Below are 19,717 nucleotides of genomic sequence, written 5' to 3' on the forward strand. Positions count from 1 at the left end.
TGTCACAGACGCATGTGAGTGTGTACACAGGCAGTGGAGTGGGCACAGGGCGTCCACAGCTAGTCCACAGGGGGCACAGGGCGTCCACAGGAGGTAACGGTATGGGGGAAACATGAAGACTCTCTCAGCAGGATTACCCTCCTCCACTGGACTCTGTGTTCAAATTGAGATTCTTGGTACATTTTATTAGTATATTGACCTCCTCCATTCCTCTCCACCAACCTGTCGATCTTCTCCAGCAGCTCTCTGGATTCACATTGTTAAAGACATGATAATGATCACAATTCATGCAAGCTCTTGCCTGTGGGCCGACCAGCAGTTTCTCATCTCTCTGCAACAACTTGGCAACCATACAGTTCTTGCACAGAGCTCAGGATTTTACACTCAGTTTGAATTTTGTAACCTTTGTTGTCGAGAATTAATATTCCATCTGAGAAATCAGTACTGCAGTTTCCCTTTAATAAATAATAATAGGGACTCTGTGTCTCTGTCTCCTCTCACTGCACTCTGCACTTCCTTGCTTCTTCTTTCAGTTTCTCTATGTTGGCTTTCACAGCTCCTGCTGCTGTCCCTGCAGCCAGTCCTACAGCTGCTCCTACTGCTATTCCTACTGGCCCCCCCAGTATTCCCACTGCTGCTCCTATTTCTACTCCTGCTGCAGCTTCTGCTCTTATCCCTGCTGTTCCTACTCCTGCACCAGCCACAATACCCAGTCTCCGCAGAAATGAGTTGTTTCTCTCTGCTCGATCTCTGGCGTTCTCCTCACAGAGAAGCCTTTCCTCATCTGAATGCCAATCCCAATTCCCCTCCCTCAGGATTCTCTCCTTCTCTTCCCTGATGGCCCTCTCTGCTTCCTGGTACATGTCATTGGTGAAGTAGCCTCCTCCGTTCTCTCTCACCATCTGCTCTCTTGTTGATCAGAGCTGTGACCTGGGAGCGGTCTTCCTTATTCTTATTGTTAAAGACTTGGTGTCTATTGTTACATTGTTTGACAAAGTCATTGAGGTTTTTGTTTTCCTCAATATAACTCTCAATAGTTATTCCACTCAGTGTGTCTCCATGTGTGAAGAGCACCATGGTGTATTTACAGGCTCTCTCTCCAAAGGTCTTCTGGATCAGCTTCACTGTCTCCTTCTCCTCCTGTGTAAACCTTGTGTCCAGCTGGAGGACCACCAGGAACACATGGGGTCCCGGGGAGGACAGAAACATAGACTTCATTATCTCATCTATGACCTTGTCATTGGACAGCTCTGTGTCAAACAGGCCTGGAATGTCGATCGCAGCAACACGCCTCCCAGACACCTCTCCTTTCCCCTTCTCACACTGTTTAGTCACTGTGGAGGGAGAGAGCTTAGATCTGAACGCCTCTCTGCCCAGGATGGTGTTTCCTGCTGCACTCTTCCCCACTCCATGCTTCCCCAGCAGCAGGATCCTCAGCTCTGAGTTTTGTCCTGATGAGAAAACATGAATGATTGTGACTCATGATTGCTGGTGTCCTCATGCCAGTCAGATGTTGGCTGATAAATTGAAATAGAACAGTTACAGCTGTTCAGGGATGTGTGTGAGTATTATTGTCAAACTGTTTTACCAAGAAAACGTACAGATGGAAAACCTATATATACACATTCAGTCAAATTAAATATAGTTTTCTAAGGACTAATTAAAAAAATATGTGGAAAATACATCATTGTACAATATGTGTTCAGGGTGATAACTGTTTAAACTTTTTTTCCTCCAGTAGTGAGAGAAGAGGCAGAAGAGACAGAGGGAAACTGACTGAAAGCTCAGAGTCAAGACAGATGTGGAAACAGATGAGAAACTGATCATCAGACACTGTTTCCTCATCCCAGGGGCTGTGTAACTTTCTCAGTTTGTGTTACTGTAGTCATGAGGTTAGAAGCCCAGTGAGAAGGAATGAAGGAATCCTGTTTCTTGTAGTTTTGTGTAGGTGAATTTGTCTCCCCAGATCTTTAAACATCCCTTCTCTGTCTGTGATCTGCCTGCCTGTCACCACAGTCACACTCTTACAAGAACCATCCATCCATTTTCTAACCACTTTATACAAGTCAGGGTCGCAGGAGAGCCAGAGCCGGTCCCATGAAGCAACAGGCGCAAGGCAGGATACACCTGGGACAGGACACCAGTCCATTGGAGAGCGCACGCACGCACGCACACACACTGGGGCCGGTTTTCCTAGAAGACAATTAGCCTACCAGCATGTCTTCGGACTGTGGGAGGAAAACATGCAAACTCCACACAGACAGCACCCAGGAACTGAACCCAGGGCCCAGCGCTGCGAGGCAGCAACGCTGACCACTGGTGATATGAAATCTTATTTATATTTGGAAAATGAGAAAAACAAATACAGATACCCTTTGCTGTGAGAAAGGATCCACTATTTGGTGTATCTTTAAAAAATACTGAATGAAGCAATGTTGTTTATTGCTTAGTTTAGACGTTACAACAGTGACAATATATACATTTCACTGTCGCTTGTTCAGAAACAGAGTAAACAGTAATGGAACTCTTCCCTGTCCTGGAGCAGCATGTCTGATGCTCTGAGCTTCTCCGTGCTGCTGGTCAGTAACTGGGCCAGCTGGCAGGAGGGGACGTGTCCAGAGAGACTGACAGGAGGATCAGGAGCAGGACTCGGTGTGACTCCTGAACCACTGGAGCAGGAGGACTCTAGTGCAGCTCCAGGGTGACCCAGAGGGGGGCGATGTGGTTCTACAGACACTGCTGGGGTTCTGGGAGGAGCTCTGCAGCTCTGCCCTCAGGTTACAGCACAGTGTGGAAACCAGGCTGCATACCGGGAGTGAAGATGCCCTGATGGGCCACTAGGGGTCAGTATGAGCCAGATCTGCAGTGGGCTTGAGGAGCAGGTGCACTCCTGACTGGGAATGGCTTCGTTTGCACAGGAAATTCAGACAGTAGTGAAAAATACAACTGGACGAGATAAAAAGGACTTAAGAAGCTTTTAATATGGGTTTTCTTTTGATAGGCAGACTTAGGCCAAGAAGAGACTGGGAAGAAATATTGCAATGGAAACAAAAATAAAAACGGTAACACTGCAAAAGCACAAGAACAGTAATGGACGAAGCAAAGTGAAGCAAAACGTGTCTGGGACAATAATGCAAGACTTGTAGACAATGCAAGAGAAATGACTGATATGCTAAATATGTTCTGTATTTCACTCAGGTGTTCACTGAGGAAGAAGTTAATGTCATCATATTAAATTCATATGTAATACATTAAATGATATATTATTTTAATATAAGCCACATTAATCACCTAAACTTTTCCCATCTTTGAGACACCATATTTCACTCTTTACAGTTCACTTGTTGTTTTAATACTGGAAAAAAACTTTTCATTTTACCCCCAATAGCAACGTATCTGTCTCTCTCTCACCCTTTCTAATATTTTCTACTGCTGCTTAGAATTTATTAAACTGCTTTACTTTACTTGGATCATTTCATCAAGTGCCTTTTTCTGTATATGTGACTAAATTATTAAACAATTCGGGCTGTTTTCCTGACCTTTACTTTTTCCTCACTCTACTTTCTTCGGAAAGATAAGATCAGTACAGGTATCACTCTAGTAGGCACTATAACAAACTATTCGGTATAAGGAAGCAGTCATTATTTTTGTCAAATACAAATGTTTAACTCAGCAGCTCAGAGCGCGTCACAGTGCATAAAGCTGTAAACCCGCACCAGGGAAAGATCTGTAGTATACTCTCGGGAGAGCTGGTAAAGGTATTTCAACACTTACCTCTCCTCTTCTCTTCCTCCAGCTCTCTGATCTTCATTTTCTTCTTTGTATTCTGCTCCTCTCGTTCTCTTATTTGCTTTTCCATCCTCCTCTTCATCTCCTCTGCTTCCTTCATGAACGTGTTCCTCATCTCCTCCTCCTGTCTCTGAATCTCCTCCTCTCTCTCCCTCAGGATCCTCTCCTGCTCTTGTCTGATGGCATCTTCTGCCTCCTGGAACATCTGGCTGGTGTAGAATCCTCCTCCGTTCTCTCTCACCAGGCTGTCGATCTTCTCCAGCAGCTCCCTCACCTGGGTGCGATCGCTCGGATTTCTGTTATTGAAAACATGATGCCTGCTCCCGTACTTGTCCGTGAGTTTAAGCAGCTCTTGAGAGTCCTGAATCAGCTCTGCCACTGTCTGGCTGCCCAGTTCGTCTCCTCGAGTGAACAGAATCATGGTGTGTCTCAGCGAGCTCTTTCCCAGAAGCTCCTGGAACAGCTCAGGAATTGCCTTCTCTTCATTGGTGAACCTGCCCAGGGGCAGCACCAGGAGGAAGACGTGGGGTCCCGGGGCGCAGAGTGAGACACTACTCCCAGTCTCCCTCAGCACCTCCTCCTGGGACAGTCCCGTGTGGAACAGGCCCGGCGTGTCCACCACAGTGACCGCCCTGCCACACACCTGTCTCTCTGCTCTCTGGCACTGAGCAGTCCGGGAGGAATGACCCCGTGCAGCTCTGAACTCCACTCTGCCCAGAATGATGTTCCCTGTGGAGCTCTTCCCTGATCCCGTCTTCCCCAGGAGCACGATCCTCAGACAAGACCTGGGAGCCTCTGAAAAACAGGGGAAAACGGGTTCGATACACCTGAATCAAGATGCCACACAGCAATGACGGCACATACTGTACACCTGAATCAGCTTGCTTGTACTGAAATGCTTATTACTGTCATTTACTAGTCAAGCATTCCTGTTGTATTAAAGCCAAAATCAAGGTTTTTAGTCTATTTTACATAGATTTAGTCCTTAAGTCAAATTTCATACACCATCATGTACACCAAATGGAAACCAGTTAGAACGATCTGGACTGAGGAATTTTGCAAACTGGATCCAGAATTCCAGACTTTGGGTTAATCCCAGACTGGCAGGTGCCATGTTTGAACACCTGTTGAACTTAGATGATCCTTTCCTGTCTGCACAGCAGAGCGAACTGTGCTCCGCTGGACAAGTCACACACTGATGGAGATGAGTGCCAGCTATCTTTCTCACTCTTGAAGCTTGCTCCCCCCAGCTGATGACACTCCTCCAGCTGTGACTGCAGCTCCTCGGTCTTCCGCCTCCAGAACTCAGCAAACTCCCTCTGCAGCGTCTGCTCCTTCTGTTTGAGCTCCTGCAGTGCCTCCTGCAGCACAGCGCACACACAGCAGCCCCCCCCGAGCTCAGCAACCATGGAGTCAACCTTCTGCAGCAGCTCTGTGACCTGGGAGCGGTCTCCTGGGGTGTCCCTGTTGCTGAAGAGGTGGTGCCGGTCTCCACACTCCCTCACCAGCTGGCGCAGCTCGGGGTCGGCACTGTGCAGGAAGGACTCCACACCCTGCCCCTCCAGGTCCTCTCCGCGGGTGAACAGCACCAGGGTGTGCCGGACAGCTGCCTCCCCGAACAGCCTCCGCAGGGTGTCCAGCGCCCCCCCGTCCTGGTCGGAGAAGCGCGTGACGGGCAGGACGAGCAGGAAGGCGTGTGGCCCCGGGGCCGACAGCTGGACGCAGCGCAGGGCCTGCTGGGCCGCAGCGTCGGGGGGGCACAGCCGGGTGTCCAGCAGGTCGGGGGTGTCGATCACGACCAGTCTCCGGCCCCCCAGCTCCGCCTCGGCCCTCTCGCTGGCCCGCGTCACGGCGCGGGCGCCCAGCCGCGTCTCGAAGTGCCTGCGGCCCAGCAGGGTGTTCCCCGAGGCGCTCTTCCCAGAGCCCGTCCGGCCCAGCAGCACCAGGCGCAGCTCAGGGGGGGCAGCAGCCTCCTCTGTGGACACTGGCCGCCTGCTGCCACTCTCACATACTGCAGGGACACGGGAGACAGACAGGAAGGAGTGAGGACAGACACACCCAGACACGCAGGCAGATACTGTACCTACTGTACAAGACACACAGTTTCATCAGCACTGGTGGGGCCCTTCTGGGTCACATAAAAGCTGACAATTTAGAATAACTTGGAACTCTCTGACCATTTCACCTGACAATGAATATCCGATTGACAGCTCCAATGTGTACTCTACATGTATATGACATCACATCGCCGTGAAGGAACAGGTAACGGCTTTTTCCATGCAGAGAAGAGAAGAAAAGAAATGTTTCTTCACCCTACGCATGCTGACACAGCTACAGTACCTACTTGAATCACACTGCAGTGTCTGACACACCAGCTGGGTGGAGTTTTGGGGTGTTTGAGGAGTGTTAGAGGCATTGTGAGGAGCAGTAGTGGCCGTGACTCACAGTATACACCGATCTCCATTCACAGTGACTGACGTGACTTCTGTTCCTCCAGCCTCGTCTCAGTCTCGCACCTGGGGGCACCTGGGGGGATAAAGTCTCTTAATATAAACACACCTCACAAAACCATTTAGCGTATCATAGCAGCGCAGTGCTTCTCTATTCGGAAAGTTAACAAAAGAACTGTAGTACACATTTGGATAACCCACCTCCAAAAGACTATTATTACTACTATTAACACTGTCAATTCAAAGCATTGAACCTCAGGCTATCAAACCAGAAATACACGATATTGTAGCCGATTCACCTTAACTAAATTGCTGATTGAGATGTGCAATCTTGTTTGCTCATTTCTCTCCATTATAATGGACGAAGTTCATTATAATGACTATGAAGTCAATGCGTTGCATTGAATACTGCACATCTCTTCACACAAATCAACGGTCTCACGCCACTGAGAGATCACTAATAAGTGTCGAGAATTACCACGTTATATTATACCACATTTCATTAAAAACCAAAAGGAGGCCACAGCTGCAGTATACCTGCCAATATTAGGGAGACGTATACGTACACACACTTTGGAATAAAAGGTTTTAACATGAAGTAGGAGCACGACCTCCCAAACGCTACACAAACTCGTACTCTCAGCTTCCAATTAGCAACGCTGGAGCGTCGCCGTCCGAAAAACATGATTCTAAAGTTGTCCTTACAGAAATAAAATTTGTTAAAAGTGCCGCTGTGATATCTTTACCGACCGAAAAACAAAAAAACTTACCCTCCGCTGAAAACGAAAGTAAAACATTAAAGACGTGTGCTAACATTCGCCATCGAGAAACAAATTAAATACAGGTATAATACATAAGAATATATAACGAATAAAGATATCAAACACACCTGAACCAATAAAACATGAAGTAATGTAACTGAGTACTCTGACGCTCGCCGTGAGAGTACTGTCCTGTGCACATCACTCCTCTTCTCCAGACGCACAGTGAAGCACGCAATGGGCTCTCTAGAGTGCTTCCGCACTTCTGAATTCGTCTTGCACATCGATTGTGACAGATGACAAGATGGAGACCGACGTCCATTCTGGTGAGTTACAGAGTTCATTTTCTTCCAGAATTTTTCCTTTGTTTTATTCTCCGATTCAAAACTGTTTTAACTTCAAAGTATGTATTTACGGAATTTGATCAATTAAAATCAAAGAAAAAACACCGTTGTACACGTTGATTTTATTAAGAAAAAAAAATACTTTCACTTTCAACTACGGACGATATTATATATCAGGAATTAATAAAAAAAAACTATATTATAAACTCGTATTTTAAGTCGTCAACACGTAGTGTGCTTCCTTAAAACACCATTCTTTTGTGATGAGAACTTCTCTGGGGTGGTGAGAGCCGAACTTTGTGATTTTACATAGCGCAGGGCAGGCGCAAATCAGCCCTGAGTGTTTAATAAAATATCCTCACAGCGGGCCTTACTTATCTCTTTAAATGAACTGTCTGAACTGACTGGATGACTTTGTTTCTGAAATAAGTAAACCAAGCACATCACCTCAGTATTATTGGTTCAGTCCGACTCCTTCTACAGTATATACCGCTGGAACCCCCCGAAGCCCTGAAAACACCCAGTGGCAAAAAATTGCAAAAAATCAGAAAATACGAAAGGGGTCCCGACACGACTTCGATGAGCACTGGATGCCGCCGCTCTGAGCGAGAGCTCTCCCTGAACGGCACTGGGAGTCATGGGTAGCACCCGCAGGAGCGGCAGTACTGTACGGGGAGAGTAGGCAGTGGCTGTGTCTCTCCAGCAGGCGGACGGGATGACGAAAAGGGCTCTCCTGACTCTGCGGGCCGGACCCGGGCACCCCCTGCCCCCCCTGAGCTGCGCCTGGTGCTGCTGGGCCGGACGGGCTCTGGGAAGAGCGCCTCGGGGAACACCCTGCTGGGCCGCAGGCACTTCGAGACGCGGCTGGGCGCCCGCGCCGTGACGCGGGCCTGCGAGAGGGCCGAGGCGGAGCTGGGGGGCCGGAGACTGGTCGTGATCGACACCCCCGACCTGCTGGACACCCGGCTGTGCCCCCCCGACGCTGCGGCCCAGCAGGCCCTGCGCTGCGTCCAGCTGTCGGCCCCGGGGCCACACGCCTTCCTGCTCGTCCTGCCCGTCACGCGCTTCTCCGACCAGGACAGGGGGGCGCTGGACACCCTGCGGAGGCTGTTCGGGGAGGCAGCGGTCCGGCACACCCTGGTGCTGTTCACCCGCGGAGAGGACCTGGAGGGGCAGGGTGTGGAGTCCTTCCTGCACAGTGCCGACCCCGAGCTGCGCCAGCTGGTGAGGGAGTGTGGAGACCGGCACCACCTCTTCAGCAACAGGGACACCCCAGGAGACCGCTCCCAGGTCACAGAGCTGCTGGACAAGATCGACGGGGTGGTGCAGGAGAGTGGAGGCTTCTACACCAGAGCAATGAGTCAGGGAACACAGACCACGCAGGCTGAGGAGGGTGAAGGCCAGGGAGCAGATGGATCTTCACTTCCAGCCAAGAGGAGAAACAGCAATCCATTTACACCCCCAAACCGTAAGTCCCTGAGAACAGTGCTTTCGTTGCAGGACGGCAGGACAGGAGATCAGAAGTCTCAGAAGCACCGAGTCCTCATGTCTGAAATACTGTCACCTGCTTTCAATTTCACTAAAAACCTTTGATTGGCTGGACAAATTTAACATTGACAGCAACCATGTAGTTGTACGTCACACATGCTCATAAAAGCATTAACAGCTTAAAAGCTGGACAGATGTTTTAATGTGAGGCCCAGTCTCCACGGTATGAACATCTGGCCGGTCTGGTAATTAGTACTTCATTAATTCCAGAAACTCATCCAGCTGTTGCTTGAGCAAAGCCAGGATTGTGGCTTCAACAACATGGCTGGCCAGCCTATTCCACACCCCCGCCCCCCTCTGTGTACAGAAGTGCCCCCTGCTCTCAGTATTCCATGCGTTTCCTCACAGTTTCCACCTGAGCCTCTCCTGGTCCGTGATTCACTCTTGGTGCTGAAGAAGTCTGCTGGTTGACTTCACCTTAGTTTTCTTCGGCCCGTCGGCATGTGTGTGGTGTGCCGTGTGGCGAGTGAAGCTCCCTGCCTGTCGGTGTTAACGGTCACTGATCTCGACATGTCCTCCTTCGTGTTGCAGTGGGGGAGCCCCTGCCTGGGCCCCCGGAGCTCAGGCTGGTCCTGGTGGGCAAGACAGGCGTGGGGAAGAGTGCCTCGGGGAACACCCTGCTGGGGCGCCCGGCCTTCAGGTCTGTCCTGGGCTTCGCCTCGGTGACCGCGGGGTGCGAGAAGCAGCGGGGGTTGATCGCCGGGCGCAGCGTGGCGGTGGTGGACACGCCGGGCCTCTTCGACACCAAGCAGAGGGACGAGGACATCCGGCGGGAGATCGGGAAGTGCGTCAACCTCTCGTCGCCGGGGCCGCACGCCTTCCTGCTGGTGGTCAAGCCCGACCGCTTCACGCAGGAGGAGCGGCGCGCGGTGGAGAAGATCCAGGAGATTTTCGGGGGGGGGGCGTCCCGCTACGTCCTGGTCCTGTTCACCCGGGGCGACGAGCTGGGGGACACGAGCTTGGAGGAGTGCTTTGGGGAGGCCGGCGGTGACCTGCAGCAGCTGCTGGCTCAGTGCGGGGGCAGGTACCACGTGCTCAACAACAAGAGCCCGGAGGAGCGCGGCCAGGTCACCAGCCTGCTGGACAAGGTCGACGCCATGGTGACGGCCAACGGGGGCGGCTGCTACACCAACGACATGTACAGCGAGGTGGAGCGCATGATCCAGCACCGAGAGCGGCAGCTGAGGCACCAGTACGAGGCGGCGATGCGCCAGAAAGAGCAGGAGCTCCGGGCCAGGTTCCAGCGGGAGGTGGAGGAGCTGCGGAGGAGCCTGGAGCAGAAGCTGGAGACTCTGGAGGAGGAGGGGAGGCAGAGGGACGCCAGGATGAAGGAGCTGGAGGAGAAGCACAGGAGGGAGCGGGCGGAGTTCGAGCGCTTCTACAATGAGAAGAGGAAGAGCGCCCGGGAAGAGGCCGAGAACTCGGGCTTCACCTACAGCTTCATCGTGGGCATGTGGGAGCAGTTCAGGAAGATGGTGATTGGGGGTCCGTGCGTAGAGTAGATCCAGGACTGCTCACAGCAGCACACAGCAAGCTGAGCCATGTAAACGTGTCCTGTCTTGACATTAGGTAACTTGGATGGCTGGCGCCTCTGCCATCTACCAGTTCTAAGGCTGCTAGGAGCCCTGTCCCCACAGACAGGTTGTTGCATCTCCCAGAGCCACCAGCACAGGGCAGTCCTGTTGAGAGGGTCTCTGGGAACTTTGTACACACTTTCCTTGCAGAAGATGTCATATTTCATGAGGTGGACATCCAGAACTGCTTTGAAGTGGATTGGAAGAATGCTGGGCACAAGGGTACTTTGTAATTCTATTCTGTCACATAGTAATGTGTGCTACGAACCTACGTAACCACTTGTATTAAAAGCAAAAGGGAGGTAGGAAGATGTGCGTGATTTTTGAATCCTGCCAGTCTTGTAAGCACAGGGAAGTGTTAATGATGACAGGAAAATATTTAAGGACTGTTCTATGTTGTCAAAGACCCCTTTAGCCAGTGTCCGCCTGGAATTTTCCCCCTTAAACATTTTGTTATATCTCTGCAGCAGAACATAGCGGGAGCCTGGTTCAGGTCTTAAATTGAAGGCAAACCCCCTTGGCTTTGAGTGTGAGTCAGATTTCTTGTATTTCTTAATGTGTCACCTCAGCAGACAAACATATGGAAAAAAACAAAACAGCAGGCGGAAATTTTGTTTTGGTCTTCAGAGGTCAGAATTTTCTATTCTAGGCCTGTCAGGTAGAAATGATTTGAAAAGCTTGTTCAAAGTGTCTACTAGCTTGGATAACAATCTGGGACAAATTGATCAATTTGAAAAAATTCTACATAATGTTTTGTGAAGACTGGACCTGGAAAGAAATTTCTCGCATATAATAAATAAATCATAAAAAATATGGAAAGCAATAACAATAAAAACCATTGCAATTGCTATAAAAACCTTTAGACACTGCTAGAGAGCCTTTTTCTGCTGTTAGGCATTGGAAAAAAAACCTCAGAGTTGCCTTCTGGTGTGAAAAAGGAGCACTGATAAGAAACTGATTGATTACCCTTCTGAGTCAATGACTGACAGCTAGAAGGCAGGCGAATGCAGACTGAGGCTTCTAGAGGAGGTTTCACCCTGAAAATTCAATGAATGACGGCGCTTTTTACCAATCAGATCGCCTGTTTTCTGGCGGTCCTGCTTCAAGTCAATAACGTTCAGTTTCCTCCAGGTCTGGAGGTGGGTTAGTCTAGCCTTTTGTGGATATACAATATATCGTTCTTCAGAACAAGGTAAAAACATGGAATATATATTTTTTGCTGGTTTTTGCTTTTGCGGTCTTGTTTTGCTGGCTTATTGATTACCTTATCGATGCACTTTGGAAGTTTGGAAGTGCATCATCAGATAAAAAGTGACTTTGTGATTGAATGTCTTGTTTTTAAAATTAAAATGTTTTTTTTTAAGCTCCGGTTGTCCTTTTTCAATTGATAACAAGTTTTTGTGGTTTTGTTGGTAAAAAAAACAATTAAATATGATGCAGGAATCAAAAGTAAATATTGATTTACACCATGGATGCTTGCGACTACGCCAAGCACAGGCCAGGTTTGATGAAATGAACGTTTTTTTTTCGGTTCTGAAAACGATTTTGTGAAGCTCTAGTTGAACCTTTTTCGATTTATAAAGGGTTTTGTGGTTTTGGCGACGTAAAACGATGAAGTGAGATGCTCCCTTTAAGTCAAGTTTCTCAGACAGTAACCGCATGTGGCCACGTTTGCACTAAGACGTTTTAATCACCTTGAGAAAAATACACAACGCGTCTCTGTGTGTTTCGCTCCCACACACACGAAATTAAAACTTCTTCTAACTTCTGAGACGGACTCCTGTCTTTTAAGGGAGTCTTTTAACACAAGAACAGAAAGTCATCCATGAGGGGGGCACACTCAGACCCCAATGAGGTTGGCAGTGTCCAGTAACCCGAAACCACTGTCCCAGGAAAAGAGACCCAGCCGCGCTCCGGTCTCCTGACTCGCCTCCTGCTGGCCCAGAGGGCAGAGAAACGAAACTCCTCTTCCTCACCTGCGTCAGAGCCAAGCAGCCTCTTGCTCATGTTCTTGCTCTGCTGCCCCCTGCCCTGTCTCTCCGTCTACAACTGCAGGGGGGAGGAAGACGATGCCTGAGCCTTCCTCTGCTGTTCCTGCCTCGTCCCCAGGTCCCCTCCTGTGCCCATATCTCCCCTTCCTGGGCAGAGCTCCCAGACCGAAATGAGGGGCAGGAGAGGGGGAATAGGCAGGCCTAATAATAGTAATAATAATTCTTCTTTGAAGAATTGAAGAAACTGCATGATTAGAAACAAGTGTATGGAGCTACTTCAAAGCAAAATGTTAGCAAGTTCTAAAATGCTTAATTATATGCATCTGCATACATTAAGAATTTTATTACAGATCTTTTTACTGCTTAATGAATGTAACAGACTATGTAAAAGAAATTATTATATTGCGTTTAAGAATACTAGACAAAGTGCGAGTCGGGGGGTTTCCATAAGACAACAGGAGGAAGTACCAGCTCTGTGCAGCTGAAAAACAACTCCTTATTTGGAGGATGCTAGCAACCGCAAAACTAACCTAAACTGGTTTTGAAGTAGTGAAACGGATGCATTGAAGACCATGAGGTTTTGTGTAGAACATAGACACTAAACTTTTTGTAGAGATACTCTTTCCAAATTGATGTGTCCCGGTCCAGTGTCTCTGAGTGACCAATAAGCGAAACCTTTTTGTAAATTGAGCCATTTGACCCACCGTTACACAGCAATCTTTTTTTCAGCAATTTTTTTTTACCCTGAACCCCAGAGCAGCACTGACAAGCAGAACTGAACCAGCATGTCCCTGGACTGTGGGAGGAAACCAGAGCACCCAGTGGAATCCCACAGGACATGGGGAGAGCATGCAAACTCCACACAGACAGCACTGCAAGTCCAGAATCAAACCTGGGGCCCCAGCTCTGTGAAGCAGCAATGCTGACTACTGTGCTGCCTACTAATTTTAAACAAAAATGTTAAACTTATTTGGATATTTTTCACAGACAGTATATGAGCCTTTACCCAGACTGTAGATTGCTTAGCTTGAGAGCAGTGAGTGTTTGTTCATCTCAGAGCAGCAGAGAAGCAATAGGGTTGTTAACACGGCTCCCACTCTGGGAAATCGAAACCTACGGCGAGCTGCACAGCAGAAATCGCAACTACAGTTCAGCTCAGGCCAGATAGCAAGGAATGAGGAAGTTGCGCTGAAGACAGGCTGCTGTTCCTGTGGAGAGCTCTCTAAAGCCCTCCAAAGGTCTCCTGTACCACAAAAACAGTTCCAGCATCGATTCTGCTATTATCACAGTCTCCTTTCCTTAACTGCCTGTATGTTTTCCATAGTATGTCAGATTGCACTTTACTTTGGATTCTTGTGTGTGAAGGAGACTGGGTTTCCAGCAGGCTCAGAGTGTTGCTGGAATGTATGTACAGTATGTATGTTCCTCTCACTAGCAAGTGCTGTGAGTTCAAGGCGTCCACCCCTGCAGACTCATGGTAGGATTCGCACACAGGGCACGCTGTGCATTACCATCGATCAGTGAACATTTAGAAAATGTTTCCCATCTGCTCAGTCTTACTGATCTCATCTCTCTTGCTACTGAGTGCACTTATTTCCTTACTTAATGTCATACTTATTTCTCCAATTCCAAAGGTTTCAGCGCAGTACTTTTTAAGTCATGATTTGCTATAATTCTGAAGTAACAGACCCTATGTATCACTATTTATTATTATCGATGCTCTTTTCTAATACTTTCAGTGTTAAAATACGTCCTCATTGTAGAACGTGCCTTGTGTTCCTGTTTGTAACTTTTTTATTAGGTGTTCATCAAAGCTGATTAATAAGTTTTCTTCTTATAGAATTCATGTATTTAATTGTTCTAAGCAGTAAAATAAGGATGTGTTGGAGCTGATAATAACAGTGAATGCGCAAATTGTGATCTGGAGGGGATCCTTTCCAAGGTCTTGCCTAGGAACCCCAAAAAACTAGAGCAGCTGGGAGGGGGCTGTCCTAGCTGTGTCTGCACTGCGCAGCTGTGAGGGGGCTGTCCTAGCTGTGTCTGCACTGCACAGCTGTGAGGGGGCTGTCCTAGCTGTGTCTACACTGCGCAGCTGGGAGGGGGCTGTCCTAGCTGTGTCTGCACTGCGCAGCTGTGAGGGGGCTGTCCTAGCTGTGTCTGCACTGCGCAGCTGGGAGGGGGCTGACCCAGCTGTGTCTGCACCTGTATAAAGAGCAGGAGGCGGACAGGCTGAGCTCAGTCTCCGACACACACACAACCTCCCATCAACAATTCTCCCAAATTATCTGAATTCTGATCTCCGAAAGACTAGACCCCATTGGTGAGTTGAATTCATTGTAACTTTTCTGATTTCCTGCAACTCTTTGCTGTAGCGAACTACATGTGAAACCAATCCAAAAAAAAACAAGAACCAAAACTTATGAACGCTGGAAAAACCACACAACTTCTTATCTTAAGATGAACCTGTGCTTATCCATTTTGAACAAGTTTTCAACTTGTTTTCTTTTAAAACTAACTTTAATTACACAAAATAATGATAAATCGCGATTTGCGGTGTTTGTGAGCTAGTTTGATGGAAGAAGTAGCTGTTTCAGCTGTTCTGGTAACAGTGCTGTCACAACGTCAGGGACATTCCAGAAGAAACGCGCTGCTGTGCGTCACACACCGCAAACTTCAATGTATCACAGAAATGCACCCATCACAATAACCAATAACTGAATTTCGAAAATGTTGTCCTATATACAGTATAAAGAGGGGCACACAAACACAATTTATTCTGTTATATTTGTTTTTAAAGTAAAGTGCCAAAAAGGAGTTAAATTGCCTTTTGAATTTATGTGGAGAACAGGGGGACAGTACAGGACTATACTCGAAGAGTAATAAGGTTAATAACACTAATTATAATTTTTAAAACTAACACAAAATAACCTCTGCACACAATCTGTGATAGAGAAACACAATTTGGAGTGTCAATATATATTGCAATGTCAATCAATAGAGATGAAACAAAACTGAACTTTTATTATAATCATTGTTGTTATTATAATAATAATAATAATAATAATAATAATAATAATATGATGCACTTATGAATGCCTGCCTGACAGGACAGTTTAACACTCATTCTCCCTATGAGGCTCGATCCACAAATTCAATTAATTTTGTTCGTTGTGTGTTGGTAATAACTGCATTTCAAACATGATCTACAAATTAGTCCACAAAAATCACTTATACAGTAAATGAACAGATCTCACTGCTGGAGTGAGGTATACAGTACATGTTTGACTGTCTCTGTGCTCTTTTACTGATTGATAGAACAAGAATGGTTGCCCCTGGATCAGATGTTCAGAGGCCGTCAGAGTTGGGGTACGGTCAGGTAGGACATGTGATAGATACAGAGGGAGAGAGCAGTGATGTAGCACATTCCTCAGTAGTCACACATGAGACACTCAGCCAGGAGTCAAGGAGAAGCCCACACAACAATATCTGGAGAGGAGTGATAACTACATTTATGTGGTGGGCAATGGCAGGAGCTGAGATTTACATAAAAAATACAACTAATTCGTGGCTGATAAAATTACTGATGGAGATGAGCTCTATTATTGATAATCGTGTGTTTAAATGCCTGTGTGTCCTAGCAGTTATAGTCCTTGCATTTCTATATAAGGAGACTGGAGTTGGGATTGCAGCTCTTATTTTGGGAGCCACAAATCTAGTTTTATTGCCAGCTTATATCAATAACAGATTACAGATTGATAGAACAAGAATGGTTGCCACTGGATCAGATGTTCAGAGGCAGTCAGAGTTGGGGTGCGGTCAGGTAGGACATGTTGTGATAGATATAGAGGAAGAGAGCAGTGATGTAGCAGATTCCTCAGTAGTCACACATGAGACACTCAGCCAGGAGTCAAGGAGAAGCCCACACAACAATATCTGGAGAGGAGTAATAACTAGATTTATGTGGTGGGCAATGGCAGGAGCTGAGATTTACATAAAAAATACAACTAATTCGTGGCTGATAAAATTACCGATGGAGATGAGCTCTATTATTGATCATCCTGTGTTGAAATGCCTGTGTGTCCTAGCAGTTATAGTCCTTGCATTTCTATATAAGGAGACTGGAGTTTGGATTGCAGCTCTGATTTTGGGAGCCACATATCTAGTTTTAGAGCCATCTTATATCAATAACAGAAACATCAGTGAAATCTGGAGAGGAATGGTAGCCCTCCACAGTACAATATCCGGAGTGTTATGATACCGTGGTCCTGACAGTTTGGGAAGTGACCCAAACTGACAGTTTGAGGTAGCCTATCGTGTAAATTTCGCTTTGTTGCTGATAGGTTAAGCTTTCGAAACTCTGCCCCAAAGACATGTGAATGATTTTTCGCCCTGTTTCGTTGGTTAAACGCAATGATCAAAATATTACGTATGCGAGTTTGGATTGCAGCTCTGATTTTGGGAGCCACATATCTAGTTTTAGAGCCATCTTATATCAATAACAGAAACATCAGTGAAATCTGGAGAGGAATGGTAACTTTCCCACAGTACAATATCTGGAGTTTCCTGACAAAGAATACATTTCTCATGCTCGAAAGCCGGTCTGGCTCACACCTTTTACGATAACTGAAGAAGGCTCAACGGCCGAAACGTTTTTTTCTCACGTTTTCAGCAAGGAATTAACCGATTACATGTTCGATTTTATTGAAGCCGAGTCAAATAAAAAAAAGTTAAAATGTGCATCATGTTGTCATTTAACATTTAATCATTTAATAATGAATCATTAAAAATGCATCTGTTTAACTGAAGTCATCAGTCATCAGGTCTTATCCTCATGTCCACCTCCTTGTTCACCACTAGAGGTAGGCTGGGCAAACGATTTTTAACATTTTTTAAAAAGAAATAAAAAATGAGATATAATGATGTGTTCCGGCTTAACTTAGACATTGCACGACTTTAAACCCTATAAAAACAGGTTTCGAGAGTTAAAAACCACTTTTTATGAGCAAAAAATGGGTGATTTTTCTTCATCGTGATCAGCTCAGAATCTTTGTGTACACTGTAAGGTTTTTACTTCTTAATAAACGTTTAAAATACACTTCAACGTCCTGAATTTTCATTTGCCTTAATTTGTAGAATTAATTTGAGTTTTAGCCTTAAAAAGCTTCAGTTTTCTCTATCTTTTGTTTCTTGTCCTACAACTGTTATTATTGATCACCGCATTACTGTACTTCAGTAGTTCTCAAACTTTTTGGACCAAGCACCACCCCTAATCCAACCAAAGCATCCAAGTACCACCTACAAGTCATCATCTCATAGGAACCCCAGAAAGTCTCAATGACCAACATGAGCGCGCGTGCACACACACTCACACATACATATAATAAATATTATAATTATAAACGTTATTTCATATAGCGCCTTTAAAGGTGGCTTCTCAAAGTGTTTTACAGAAAAAAAACAGTAACAACAACTAATAAAAAAGCACCATTTCAGTGAGAGGGGTGAGCCTGTTTAGTCGAGCAAAGCAGATGTGAATTAATTTTTCGAGCCTTGATACAATTCACAACAGAGTCTAACAGATATTAAATCGTCAGGCATTTTCTTGACGGCAAAGGTCTCGCGGTGGATGTTGTAATGCGTACATTAATTTCTGGAGCAAACCTCTCTAATTCGTGCAACTACACCGTTATGTCGGCTTGTCATTGCTCTAGCACCGCCTGTACAAACTCAGACGCATTTTATCCAGTCGATGCCATTCTCTGCGATAAATTCATTCAGAAGCTGAAATACGTGCTCTCCTGTAGTTCCTGTTGGTAGCGGTTTACAGAACAGAAAGTCCTCACGGGACGTGCCCTCAAACTCATACCTAACGTAAACGAGCAAATTGGCCAAATCGACTACAGACTCATCTAATTGCAGTGAAAAGCGTCTGCTCATATTAACGTGCTCTATCAGCGTACTTTTGACATCATCCGCCATATCGATAATTCTGCGAGTGACTGTGTCTTTCAGGGGGAGGGGGGCAGCAGGTCGAGCTGTTTAGCAGCTTTTTCTCCACACATAATACGTGTGGGCTCGACAGTTTGAGGTAGCCTATCGTGTACATTTCGCTTTGTTGCTGTGCAGAAAGGAAATTAAAAATTAAACACTTTGAACGTGCAAGCTGAGATTGCCTTATTAGTGCTGTGATTGGAGAAAGTTCTAGTTTTATATTTAATGTATTTATTTATGTATATATGTATATTATGTGTGAATATGTATATGTATTTGTGTGTGTGTTTGTATTTGTGTGTGCAGCTGATTTTAGATACAATGATTTCATGCAATCATGTCATTACAAGAGCAGTGCAGTTCCTGTTCCCAGAGAAAGTTGACAATACTTCCTCTGCTTGACTGTGTAGTGTTTCATAGCCGTTCAGGGACGCCAAATATGTAATCATAGTGGCTCTCTGAAGGCACCAGTTCTGTAGGGTTTGGGGCATTTACTGAGACAATTATCAATTGTAGCAGTAAATCACAAAGTTGATTCTTTTGATGGCTTTAGAATCCAACCATGCGATATAACTCAAACAACGCACACACACAGGTACTAATACACGAGGATACATTTATTAATACATAGAATATGCATGTAAACCTAACAGATCTTATCGTGAGGGTTATCAGAATACAAAAGGTATATATTCAATCAGTTACGAAGTGTTACACATCAAGAGGACATACGTTCAGTATATCATTCATTAAGACCGTTTCGTAAAGTGAACTTGGTTACAACTTCTACATTAGATACTCAAAACAAGTACATAACTCTTAGGAATTAAATTGATATCAACTGGTTGGGATAACAATTGAATCCTCGAGCTGTAATGCATTGAAGTTGAATACTCATCCAATCTCTGGGGATTCAGATCTCCTGCGGGCACAAAGAAACAGTTGCAGGCTGTTGCTGTCCAATCCGCGCTGTCTGGCTCGGTGCCAGGCTGTGCTGTGCGGCTTGCGACGGTGCGCTGCAGATGCTCACTGACCGGCTAGTTAGTGTTGGCTTTAACTAGCAAAGTTTGTGCACAGGAGAAAAGATGACTGTGGGTCCCAGCAAGTCAGGAAGAGGACCGGTTCGTTCCTGATGAAGACTAGTTCTGAATAGTGATTCAGCTGTCCACAGTTCCGATCTGTTCACGAGGCCTGCTGCTGGTTACTCTCTGGCAACCTCCACTCTAGACTCTTAGAACAAAGGAAAGTTCTGGCACTCGGACACACTGG

The 19,717-nt window shown here is 46.4% G+C and overlaps 1 protein-coding gene and 1 pseudogene across 2 annotated transcripts; one reads left to right on the top strand and one right to left on the bottom strand.

Annotated features, from left to right (window-relative positions):
* Positions 1–93: 93 nt before the first annotated feature.
* LOC148821528 (GTPase IMAP family member 8-like) lies at positions 94–7,267 on the bottom strand (annotated as a pseudogene). Its single transcript, XR_016093918.1, has 5 exons — positions 7,129–7,267; positions 6,235–6,315; positions 5,018–5,800; positions 3,775–4,584; positions 94–1,451 (listed from the first exon to the last, which is right to left on the bottom strand). The product of XR_016093918.1 is annotated as a GTPase IMAP family member 8-like (transcript).
* A 17-nt stretch (positions 7,268–7,284) lies between these two features.
* On the top strand, positions 7,285–12,239 carry LOC148821529 (GTPase IMAP family member 8-like). The gene is made up of 3 exons (XM_088930842.1): positions 7,285–7,326; positions 8,048–8,812; positions 9,424–12,239. Exons 1-3 carry the CDS (start codon positions 7,305–7,307, stop codon positions 10,392–10,394), a joined length of 1,758 nt encoding a protein of 585 aa, XP_088786968.1. The 5' UTR covers positions 7,285–7,304; the 3' UTR covers positions 10,395–12,239.
* Positions 12,240–19,717: the final 7,478 nt, after the last annotated feature.

Source organism: Atractosteus spatula, chromosome 13 (genome assembly GCF_055471065.1).
Source record: "Atractosteus spatula isolate fAtrSpa1 chromosome 13, fAtrSpa1.hap1, whole genome shotgun sequence".
In the NCBI taxonomy this organism is placed as follows: Eukaryota; Metazoa; Chordata; class Actinopteri; order Semionotiformes; family Lepisosteidae; genus Atractosteus; species Atractosteus spatula.

Bases quoted from the DNA above. Each gene is read 5' to 3' on its own strand.
- LOC148821529 (XM_088930842.1), top strand. From the start codon at position 7,305: ATGGAGACCGACGTCCATTCTG. The intron at 7,327-8,047 runs GTGAGTTACAGA...GTGTCTCTCCAG, and splicing joins GGAGACCGACGTCCATTCTG to CAGGCGGACGGGATGACGAA. The intron at 8,813-9,423 runs GTAAGTCCCTGA...TTCGTGTTGCAG, and splicing joins TCCATTTACACCCCCAAACC to TGGGGGAGCCCCTGCCTGGG.